Source organism: Euprymna scolopes, chromosome 7 (assembly GCF_053919585.1).
Source record: "Euprymna scolopes isolate OS-2025 chromosome 7, ASM5391958v1, whole genome shotgun sequence".
NCBI lineage: Eukaryota > Metazoa > Mollusca > Cephalopoda > Sepiida > Sepiolidae > Euprymna > Euprymna scolopes.
In genome coordinates this window covers 132516155-132529163 of record NC_136488.1, presented here as the reverse complement: position 1 = coordinate 132529163, position 13009 = coordinate 132516155, and the positions used below count along the sequence as shown (strand labels likewise).

General features: G+C 35.2%; 1 protein-coding gene across 1 annotated transcript in view; it reads right to left on the bottom strand.

Moving 5' to 3' along the window:
- LOC145279945 (very-long-chain (3R)-3-hydroxyacyl-CoA dehydratase 2-like) overlaps positions 1–13009 on the bottom strand; it is a 91173-nt gene that overhangs the window by 39486 nt on the left and 38678 nt on the right. Inside the window, exon 2 of the mRNA XM_080131543.1 lies at positions 6835–6949. Within this exon, the coding sequence (XP_079987669.1) occupies positions 6835–6949 (115 nt within the window). The remainder of the gene's footprint in view (positions 1–6834; positions 6950–13009) is intronic.

Sequence of the window (13009 nt, the reverse complement as noted above, 5' to 3'; positions counted from 1 at the left end):
TTTATGACCCTGCAAGCCTTTTTTGCCTTAATGATGACACTCTGATTTAAAAAAAAAATGTGTAAATTCAAATTTTTATGACCCTGCAAGCCTTTTTTGCCTTAATGATGACACTTTGATTTAAAAAAAAAAAAAAAAATCTAGTTTTCCAACAAACAATTCCTTGCTTTTCAAATTCTTTTTTTATCCACACAAGCTGTCATTCATACAGCTTAATGCCAACAATCATCCTTGCAAGATTTCCATTTTAAACTATTTTCACACAAAAAAAAAATGTATTGCGAACATTCAAAATGGTTACTCCCTTTGTTACACACTAGCATTAAATGGTATACGCTTACAGATGTCATCAGTCTTTTTTTTAGTCAACAAAAGAACACACTAAACTTTCTGATATTATTTGATTCATGGTGTTCAAATCAAAAGGATTCGATATAAAGCAAACTATTCTATAGTATCACATTCATATCAGTTAAAAGCAAAATGAAAAAATAAAGCAAAACGAAAGAGAAAAATGAAATAGAGAAATATATAAAAAAAAAGAGAAATATATAAAAAAAGAGAAATATATATAAAAAAGAGAAATATATATATATATAAAAAAGAGAAATATATATATATAAAAAAGAGAAATATATATATATATAAAAAAAAGAGAAATATATATATATATAAAAAAAGAGAAATATATACATATAAAAAAAGAAATATATATATAAAAAAAAAAGAGAAATATATATATATAAAAACAGAACTATAATAAACAGAACTACAGGGTGTTCGCTAGAAAAACAGGAAATTTGTTAAACAATTTATTTTTTACAAAAGAATATTTTTTACGAAGTTTTTCAAAGACAAATGTTATATTATACTCATAGATACTCAAAATGTTGTCCGTGCACTTCACTGCAGCATCTTAACCTAGAAATCCAAGCTCGTGTGGCATTTTGAAGGGTAACTTGTGAGATATCATTCTAAGCTCTTGTTAAACACGTTTTCAAGTCATCAATAGAGTTTATGTCACGTTGACAGTTCTGCGTGTCTGTTAATAACAAGCTCCAAGCACAGTAATCCATGACATTTAAGTCTGGACTTTTTGAGGACCAATCCTTCGGGGTAATGAAATCAGGAGTAGATTGCCGAAGAAACTGAATTGAATCCATCGCTGTGTGATACTTGGCACCATCCTGCTGCCATATCCATGTTTGGTTGTCCATTGCATTTCGTATATCGCTAAACATCTGTGGACACATCTCACAATAAACTTGCTGGTTTACTGTTTTTTTCTTCCTGCCTTCATGATTCTGATAATATCCTTCAAGAAATCAAAGTTTCGTTTTCCCATACCATGAAACAGCAGCAAAACAAGGAACAGATGCATATTGTCATATTCCACAAGCAGATCTTCCTCAGGTATGCCAGTTTTTACATGCACTTCTCGGTAAATGCGATCATTTTGTCTGTTCAAAGACGGTCTCAAAGAGAATCTTGCTTCGTTCGAAAACCATACTCTCCTCAAAGCAAACTCTGGTTCAAAACGAGCAATCAGAGCAAGTGACTTGTTTTCACGCATTTCCTGATGTCGCTCAGTGAGGAAGCTACAGTTTATTCGATGGTAGCATTTCAGTTTACTTTCTTTGAGAATTTCAAACACTGATGTTTTCGATATATTTAGATTTCGAGCGATTTCTCGTTGACTGAAATGAGGTCTCTATTACACCACGTCACACAGGTGAAACAGCTAAATCCTTCACCGTGGCACATGCTTCGTTCAAAATTGGTTTCTTTGGTCCCGTTACTTTTTGGCGAGTACCAGCTGCTTCAGGACCTTCTTGTTTCAAAGTTGCAACAACATTATCAAACTGGTGCTTTGTAATCATTGAAAAAAAACTCAGTAACAAAGCCAGGCATTTTGTCAGTCCCCAAGTCAGATTTTCACTTTTGAAAAGAATTATCACCTGCCATTGAAAATCTGAAAGCTGTTTTCTGCTGCTCCCGTCCATGATGTGGGTATCAAAATCTAAATCGAAGAAATAAATAAGCAAGATGTAATGAAATCAATATGCAGATTGCACACCCATTGGATAACAAAAGAACCAATCAAAAAATAGCAATCACGCATTTTATTAATGATCTAAGCTGACCTTCAAATTTCCCACTTTTCTAGCGACCACCCTTTATAAAAAACAGAACTATAAAAAAGAGAAATTTTTACAAAAGAGAAATTTTTAAAAAAGAGAAATTTTTAAAAAAAGAGAAATTTTAATAAAGAGTGAAATTTTTGTTACTTGTACAGTTTAATCAAGACATTAAAAAATGAAAATATTGAGAAAAAAAAAAAAAAAAAGGTTATATTGTACGTATCTGCTTTGGACTAAAGATCTCAGAAAAAAAATTTCATTTAATTTTATCAAGTAGTCTTTTTTTTTTTTTTACAGCGGAAAAACACGTTTTTATGAGAGCGCATTGAAGTCAGCCATTATGGAAATTTTTAACACACCACGGGGAGATAACTCCGTGTAAAGCACCGACACTCCCTCATTTTTATTACTAGCTTTTCTTACTAAAAATCAAACCTTTTATTTGTTCGGTATTATATATTGTTTTCGGTATCATATATTGTTTTTTTCGTTGTAAAAAAAAATTAAAAAAACCTACTTGATGAAATTAAGTGAAATTTTTTTTCGGAGAACTTCGTTCGATAACGGATACGTACAATATAACTTTTTTTTTTTTTTTTTTTTCAGATATTTTCATTTTTTAATGTCTTGATTAAACTGTACAAGCACCAAATTTTTAAAAGAGAAATTTTAATGAGAAAAATTTTTTAACAAGTGAGAAATAAAAAAAAAGTGAGAAATTTAAATGAAAAAAAAAACAAAACAAAAAACATTCGTTTATCTCATTCCAGCTCCAATTGAATGAACAAAAATCTACAAGGCAGAAAATTAATTATCAATGAAAACAGTTTTTGAAGACAATTAGCAAAAATTGAGTGTTGCTAAGATGTTCAGTTTTTAGAAAATAATTACCTCCCTTGTTCCAAGTTATACTCTCCAGGTTTCCTTTTTTTTTTCTTTTTTTTCTTTTTAAGTATTTTTGCTAACTTTCTTCAAAACTATTTTTTTATTAATAATTAATTTTCTACCTTATCAATTTTTGTAATTTTTGAATATGCTCATTACTGTGACATAACAATTATGTAGATACCATTGGTTTTACTTAGTGGTTGGTTGGTTGTTTTACGGCATATCAACCTTTTTCGGGTTATTTAATGCCAAATCCAAAGATTTTGAAGAAAAATTTTTTAATAGAATATATTTGTTGTTTTCAAGTCGTTTTCTATTTAACCCATAGTTGGGACCCTAACAGGTACTACCACTCCTGGTCAGAGTGGACCTGGGAGCAATGGTAATTAAAGGGTGGCTCCACCCTCCCCAAAGCCTGCAAGCTGAGGCCTCACCACTGGATATAGTTTAAGGTCATATCCAGGACCGCCATTGAGGGACTTTCACCCTCTGCAGGGGGGCAGTCGGTGTATTCTAATGCCCCACTGACAGGGCCGGTTTTCCTTGGAATTCAATATTTCGAATTTCACTATTATAATAAAGAAGTACCAAAAAATATATTTGATTTGATGGTAACTTTCCCAAAATAAATAATTCTTGCCAGGAAGTTACAGATGCACAGGTGGATATCATAAAAATGTGTTCTACGTTTAGAAATTTGATTTTTTTGTGCGTGTTGTTTCTTGGATTTCTCATTGCAACTGGATTCAAGCAGTGCTGATTCAGAAGAGGTGTGGTTGGAGATTGCGCAACCTTTGTTTTACAATCCAATGCACAGCCACTCTTACTAGGAGTATCCAATGTCTCTTTAGACTTCAACAGAGGTCATGATAACTAGGGCTATGACAACAGAATATTCTTTTCATTGTTTTGACTCTCGAGTATATATCAGAAACAGTTAATAAACCGAGAACCACATCACTCTATATAAAAGCATATAAGATATCAACGGATACACACTCAAGAGTCAAAACAATGAAAAGAATATGCTGTTGTCCTAGCCCTGACGATAACATGAAACTAATTTAGGGCCAGAAGGATTTGGGTTGTTTTGTTTTACAGCATATCAACCTCCTTTTTTCAGGTTATTTAATTCTGAATATGGTCATTTTGATAAAAAAATTTTATTCTTAAAATACTTTATTTCTTCAAATATTTATTCATGGTGTTTGGTTTGGTTGTTTTGTTTTATGGCACATCAACCCTTTCAGGCTGTCCAATGCTGAATTTAGTAATCCTGGAAGAATCTTCTATGTTTCAATCTTCCTACATCTTCAAATATCCATTCAGTGAACCGTGTGAGCAAGTTGGCATAAACCAAAGTTTATTAATTCATTGCAGACTATTATCCTCATCTTTTCTTTTGATGTTGTTTCAGGACGTTTCGGCCAACTATTCCTTTGGCCTTTGTCAAGTAGTAACCGTGACGGGATAGGAACTCCAAATCTCTTAACTGCATTCTCAGCAATCATCATCATATCTTATCGCAATAGAAATTAACCCATCGCATGGCGGTGCTGTTTGCCTCCTTAAGGTCTTGGTTTGAGCAATGAGGACCCAATCAGCAGTTTTCCCTAAGGTAGTGCATCATTTGCACCTCTCCACATGGACATAAAGGTGAGGTGTCTAGGCCCCACTTGTGGAGATTGTCTTTTGTTTATATGTATATACCCATTCTCAGCAATTACATACCATCCATAGGTGTCGTCTCACCACGTTTTGGCTAAGTAAGGCTCTGGCCGGCTTTGGGTAGGATTGAAACCGCTATCTTCAGACAATTCTCACTTGGAAAGATGAGGATAATAGTCCACAATAAATAAATTAATAATACTCCTCTCAATAATGAATTCCAATTAAAATAATATATACCATTCGGTACGGACACGACCATGGATGGTTGGTTGGTTGTTTTTGTTTTACAGCATATCAACCCTTTTCAAGTTATTTAATGCCGAATCCGGTGATTTTGAAGAAAATTTTTTTAATAGAATATATTTGTTTTTTTGCAAGTCAGTTTCTATTTAACCCATAGTTGGGACCCTAACAGGTACTACCACTCCGGGTCAGAGTGGACCTGGAAGCAATGGCAATTAACGGGTGGCTTCCATAATCCCCAGAGCCCGCAAGCTGGGGCCTCATCATCAGATATAGTTTAAGGCCATATCCAGGACCCACGACCATGGAAGATCAGATAAAAAAATAAACATGGATTTATAAGACCAAAAAATTCAACCTTAATCGCCCTTCGGGGGCCCGTGGTGCAGTGGATAGAGACGTTGAATCTCTATGGTTCCAGGTGAGAATTGTCTGAAGCTAGTGGTTTTAATCCTACCCAAAGCCGGCCAGAGGCTTACTTGGCCAAAACGTGGTGAGACAACAATAGCTGTGAATGGTAGTAATTGCTACGGATACAGTTAAGAGACTCAGTATTGATATCCCATCGCAGTTAACCACCTGAAGAAGGCCAGAGAAATAGTCGGGTGAAACGTTGTGAAGCAACATCAAAAGAAAAGATGAGGATAGCAGTCCGCAATAAATAAATATATTCATAAATAATACTAATCTCAATAATGAATTCCAATTAAAATAAACCAAAGTTTATTTGTACTAAATATGGTTGGATAGCTGAAAGAACCGAATTTCATTAAATAATTCAATGATGGTAAGTTTTATTTATCTTTTTTTTTTCTGCTAATCACCTTGTACTTATATTAGCAAAGGAATATTGCATATAAAATATTTTGTTTGTTATTTTTTTATTGGAATCCTTTGTGAGAAGTAATTTATGTATCTGTCAGAGTGGATAGAGGCATTGAATCGCTATGGTTCCAGGTGAGCATTGTCTGAAGATAGCGGTTTCAATTCTACCCAACGCAACCAGAGGATTAGTTGGCAAAAACGTGATGAGACAACAAAAACTATGGAAGGCAGTATTTGCTGGGGATACAGTTGAAGATTCAGCATTCCTATCCCATCGCGGTTAACCACCTGAAGAAGGCCAGAGAATGAGTTGGCTGAAAGATGGTGAAAACAACTATGAAGATGAGGATAACAGTCCGCAAATAAATATACAATATTTTGTGTTTTACAGATTTTGAATTTTAAAAAAAGATCGACAAAATTTTGTCAGCAAAAAAAAAAAAAAAAAAAAAAAAAAAAAACATTTTTCTTATTTCCTTTGATTTTTAGCTTAAGATGACTGCAGAATTTGTGCAACTGGAAGATTTTTTTTTTTTTAATTTATTCAAAACACAATAATAAAACTTTTCTTTTTATAGTAATAATCTATAGGACAGTATATCTAAAAAACAAAAAAGTTTAAGGCTCTCAAAATTTATACTAGAATTGTCCACAAAGAGCCATGGCGTAGCAGATAAAGATACTGAATAAAATTCAGAATTCAGCACTGAATTGGAACAAAAATTTAAATTGCCTCAATCTAGAAGGATTTCTCCTCCACTGACTGAAGAGAAAATAGATTCAGTATCAGAACAGATACTACACTTTGTTCCTAATCAAAATCCCAAGGAATCAGAACAGAAAAGAGAGGTGGCACTACATATCGAGTCAATCGCTTATGTATGACAGCTGTTTCCTGACAAAACGATGAGCAGCTAGTTGGAATTGAAAGCATTCCCCCATCACAAATTGCATGTAACATTACAAGAATATATTTATCAACAATTTAAAATTAAAAAATTATTTTAAATAGATGAAAAAAAAAAAAAAAAAAAAAAAAGGTGTGTTTTTTTTTGTTTTTTTTTACCTCAAGCAAAGCTGCTGTTTGAAATATCTTCAATAACGGTTCTAATCCTTGATATAAATTGAATGTGTGCATGCCGGTCACCGAAGAAAGGAACACAAAAAACATGGACACCCATCTGAAAAAGAAATAAGAAATAGATTAGATATTTTATCAAATACATTAAATAAAAAGTACACAATTTTCCTAGTTTTTATCTTCTATTATATCAAGGCGAAATGTGTGTTAGTTTGTCTGCTAAAAACATTTGACACATGCAACAAACACTGACAAAATTGGTATCATTAGAAAGATCTATCTCTCGGACAACAAATATCCAAAACTTGGCGAAAAACAAAATTCTTTGACTGTCAACTGGGTTGTTTTTTGCAAGAAGGGGTTAATTTTTGCATCAATATTTTTGCAAATCATTCACGCTTAACAATCTCAATGTACGTTTAAAAGACACCATTTTGAAGGCCCGTGATGTCATAAAATCACCGTGGGCAAGACTCTAGCACACTTGCTTCTTTCGCCTCCTTTTCCTCTTTCGCATTACAGTTTCCAGTCTGGCTACTGCATCTAATTTTTTTTTTTTGTATTTTTTAGGGGGTTGGTTGCACAATCACTTTACTATACCACCTCTCTCCACCTGGGCAACATCGAGTACCCATGCTAGTGTATATAAAAAAAAAAAAAAGGATAAAGTATACTTCCTACAGTTCAATTATGTTAGGAAATAAATGGGTCTTTTAAAATATCACACCATATCTAACACTCCCCAAATTCCATTTTCTTTGGAGTATTTTAAAGAGTTTTTAGAGGAGATAAAATGAGCAGAACCTTGCATTTGAAAATTCAAATATTGTAAATTTGATCCATAGTAATTAGACACAAACTAAAGAAAATTCTCTGAATTTCAATTTCTTCTGAAGACTTCAAAAACTTTTAAGCCTTAAATTTTTTACATCAAAATAATATAATGGAGTTGATCCAAATTGGATCAAGGATTCTAGACATAAGGTTTATTAGCATTATATTTCGACTTTTATCTTCATAAGGAAACACAAGTGATGCAAAACTGTTCTTTCCTGGGAGGGAGGTACCCATCCTAAGACAGGTATTCTTCTAGCATATATATATATATATATATATATATATATATATATATATTTTGTGTACAGAAAGTTGTTTGTTGAGACAGGTCATTTGTACCGTCGGTTTCAAGCCCGATAATAAGGCCCGTTTAAGGTATCCTTATCAAGCTCTCTTCAGCCAATATTCGTCCTTTTAATTGAGCACTCTGCTGGAATTCTTTTTCCAAAAAAACTAATCATATATATATATATATATATATATATATATATATATATATATATATATATATATTTATTTATTTATTTAATTTTATTTTTCTTCTTGAAACTCTTGCAATATTATAGTGTCATTCATTTTTTTATCTAAGCAAAGAATTTTTACATTTTTCTGAGAAGTATATGCACAAGAAGGTTCGATATTGATATAATAACCGTTTGTTTCTGTATAAAATGGATGTATAAAAAAAAAAAATGTACCAAAATTTTAACATGTTGGAGTTGCTGTTTTTGCATGAAAATATTTGCATCGTGCAGTCATTCTTTTACCTATTATATTTAACACACATTGAGCTTCTCAACGAACAAAGATTAGTCTACACAAAGAGTGAAATATAATTGGAAAAACATTTTACCAAAACATTTTTTCTCTAATGTGAATGAGTGTAATTCTTTGAAAATCCATGAATTAAAGATTATTTCAATATTTTTGTAAAATGTTTTCGACTTGTGATGGGGGTATGAGACGAATGGATTCGCCAATCATTTTTATAACCAACGGCTGTGCTAAACAACCAATGAAAACGTCGCAAAATTATTATAAAAATTGTCGAATTTTGGATTCAATCAGTTTGCCGTTTGCTACGCCATGGACCGCATTTGATTCTTGGTCGCAATCTTGGTTACTGATCTGAACTACGCCGCCATCTTTGTTCAACACAAAGTCTCAAAACTTACCAATTTTATTCCTTTAAGCATTTAATGATTGCAAATAAACTTTTGTTTCGTTATTTAAATATTTCCTATAACAACGTTCTATCCTCGATACAAAGCATATCCCTAGCATGATAGGATCTTGCATAAAATAATCATCTTTATATTTTTACAATAAATAAACATACATATATTGAAAATCTTTGATTGGTGGTATCTTTGGCACATTCTCGAGATTCAACCATATTCCAAATGCCAGAATTCACCTATGATGTAAGCTTCCTGGACTTGGGGAAATAATTCTCATCATGAGGCTTGGCCACACACTTACTCATCCACCAACTGACCTGATTCACAAGGCAATAGCACTAACACAGCTACTGGGATGGCGCAAGAAGAGCCCTGGTCAATAGAGGACATAGCTCACAATGGTTAAAGCTAACTTGGAAGCTATGACTGGCCCTTGCATCTTCAGTGTGTGATAATGGAATCGCAAATGGCTGAAATATGCTGAGCAGTCAGCATTGGACAAACCTAAATAGATTGTCTTAACTCATGATGTGGCGAATTCACTTGGAACCAGCTCAATCCACCCAGGGTGAATGCGGTCACAAGTATATATATATATATATATATATATATATTTTTTTTTTTTACATAGGCGTCACCACATTATCAAGGCCAAGTGGCCACTCAAGGATAAGGGTTAAAGAGTGTACAGTAGAAATTGGACAATATAGTAATCATTAGTAATGAAAATTTGGTAAATTTGATAACTTATATGGAACGGCTCATCAAGAACTTATTTACGTTAGACTTGAACACAACCATATCGTAGTCAGCTGGAAAGCAGGAAAACGGAAGACAATTCCACAGGCGTGCAGTTCTAAGAAAGAAGCTTTGTTCATGGAATCTACGTTTCGGTTTAGGCACAGATACAGAGTGGGGGGAATTATTGATAGTGTTTATAGCTAGACGAGTGTTTCTTGTGAAAGTTTGGCGAGGGGGGACCATAGATTGAAGCTCAGTCGAACACTTTCCATGAAAATAACGATACATCAGAGACAAACTCGCAACATCTCTTCTGTGAGATAGAGGTTGCAAGGAAGAGAAAAGGACATCTCCTACGAGGCTACGAAGTCTATTTTGAACTCTATCAAGGAAGGACAAGTCCTTTCTAGCAGCTCCTGCCCAGATGTGGCAACAGTATTCCATCCTTGGACGTACCTGGCTCTTATATAGATAGAGAATAACATCAGCAGTGAGATATCTACTGGATCGATAGAAAGATCCCACCATTTTTCCAGCGGCCTTGGCAACAGATTTGATGTACGTGTTCCATTTAAAATCAGGAGTAATGGTCAAGCCCAGAAGCTTGCCAAAACTTGAGGCCTCCTGAAGACGAGAGCCATTCATTTCAATTGATGCCAGATATGGATCAGAATGTTGATGATGTAAAGAGAGAAGCTTGGTTTTAGATGCATTAAAAGTAACCAGCCACTCCTTTCCCCATTGTACTACGTGCTCAAGATCAGAGGAGAGAGAATTGGAGAGAACTTGGTCGTTTACTGTCTTAGATGTGTTACCATAAATGGTAGTGTCATAAGCATAAATGTCTACAAATGATGTAAGGATGTGATTTGGAAGATCATTAATGTAGATCAGGAAAAGAGTTGGGCCCAGGATGGACCCCTGAGGGACACCGGCATTAATACTGTGAGCTTCTGATTTTTGCCCCTCAACTACTACTCTTATGAACCTATCAGAAAGAAATGATTTAATAATTGAGAAGACATTTCCAGCTATACCATAGCTGGAGATCTTGTGAAGTAAACCTTTATGCCATACCCTATCAAAGGCCTTTGATATGTCAAGAGCAATTGCCCTAGAAAGGTTGCCTCTGTCGAGAGATTCGCTAATCCTATGAGATATAACTGTAAGCACATCTGCTGTAGATCTAGCAGAATGGAAACCATATTGAGTGTCACTAAGAAGGTTATTTTTGTTGAGATGGTTGATTACTTCTGTATTTAACACAGATTCCAGCAACTTACTCATGACACACAGGAGACTTATTGGCCTGTACTGAGAGGGGGATGAGCGATCACCTGAATTCTTAAATACAGGGCATACTGATGAAATTTTCCAGGGAGATGGGAAACTATTCTCCTTAAGACAACGTTTAAACAGTTTTGTAAGTATGGCCGCTAGTTCAGGTTGAAGTTTTTTGAGTACTATAATTGGAATACCGTCAGAGCCAGTTGCTTTACTGGAATCAAGGTTTTTGATTAGCTTGGCAACATCATGTACAGATATACGTATATCACATAGCGTGTTTTCTGATACAGGAGGAAATATTGGGGGTTGGCGGCCTTGGTCTCAAAGGGTAGAATTAGCTGCAAAGTTCTTGACAAAGAGTTTGGCTTTGTCTGATGCTGACGAGATTACCTCAGGTCCATTGATAATAGTTGGGATGGAGCACACGCTTCTGTTCAGGATTCTGTTTGCTATTTGCCAAAACTGGTGGGAACCAAGCCGCTGCTCAGCTACTTTGGACTTAACAGATTGAGCATACAACTCTCTTGCGTTCTTTATTACTTTCTTACAATGGTTGCTGGCAGTCCTGAAAGCGGCTTTAGTTTCCATACATCTATTACGTTGGAAACAGTGGAAAAAGTGATTTCTGTGCGCAATGGCAGCAGCACATTCTGGAGAGAACCATGGCTGGCTGTTAGGTTTTTGCTGAAACTTTTTCGAGGGTATGAAACGGTCAATATCTACAATTAACCATTCAGTCAGGTCTAATACTATAGAGGACACATCCTTTTTAAACATGGAATGCAGAGGTAGATCAGTTATAAATGTATGGAAGCTATCCCAGTCAGCCTTAGTGTTTCGATATACTGTATGATGGAGAGGTACGTTTGGGGACCTATTACATTTCATTTTTATCTTAATTGATACAACAGAGTGGTCGGAAGATCCAAGAGGCGACAGAACACAAACTCAACATAGTTCAGGGCAAGTTGTGAGAGAAAGGTCTAGTAGGCTCGCATACTGGCCGTCATTGTTGGGCACACGGGTGGGTTCCTGAACAATCTGAGTGAGGTCATAGACAATGGAGAAATCATGACAGAATCTCCCCTCATCATCGGTCTTGTTTAAGTGGGTCAACCATTCGACGTTGTGAGCATTGAAGTCTCCACATACGTGAATGTTAGCTGAAGGATAAGCAGATAGGACTTGGTCAATTTTCTCAGATATGCTTTTAAAGATAGTAACTCCGCTGTTGTGGGGGCGATAGAGAGTAAATATAAATGCCATAGTGTGAGCTAGTGCTACTCGGAAGCACATATAGGGTAAGTTAGGATCATCTCTGGAGATGTCCCTACCACATGGAAAGCTATCTTTAATATAGGCACATATTCCATGCCGATCTTGGGGGTCAGATTTAGAAGTTAGAGTATCCTTTAATTGCGAACTCTTCTAGGGAAATAGCCTGTCCAGTGCCAGTTTCACTTAAAAATAAAAGGTCTGGTTTAGTCTCCTGTAATTGGGTTTCAACCTCTGGAAGGTTAAAACGTAGACCCCTGATGTTGGAGAAGGAGACATGGTAGTAGGGGTCTACGTTGGAAGTTGGAGAACCGGGTTTAATCGTGTATTTTTTCTTGAAACTTGTCATGATGAAATTTTGGAATTTGTGGACTAGGTCGTCAGATTTACTTAGAGCAGGACAGAGAGGGGAAACTAAAAGAGAAAAAGAAACGAAGAATTTTTTTTTTATTTGTAGCTAATGATAAGGTAAAGCCGTAACAATTACCCACTAGTATGGCATCGAGAGGCCCCCACCAGAAGCTACGGCATGGTCCATAATCCATTCACCAAATGGCAATACAGCAGCCCCAGTACTTTGCACCTGCTGATAGGACAGCCTTCTTAGTGGTTAATCCAAGGTTCGGGTCCCTGACTATCAGGCGGATAACGTCAGCCCAGACAAAACGTTTACCTCCAGCACCCTTACTAGTGACATGGCTACAAGGATAGACATAGAAACAGAAAATTTCCACCATCTCTGCCAACTGTTCGCGCAAAATACTGCCAACCTAGAAAACAGCTTTTTCTTCTCCCTTTGTCAGAAAAATCACTCATTAAAAAATGAGGACTGTGGGACA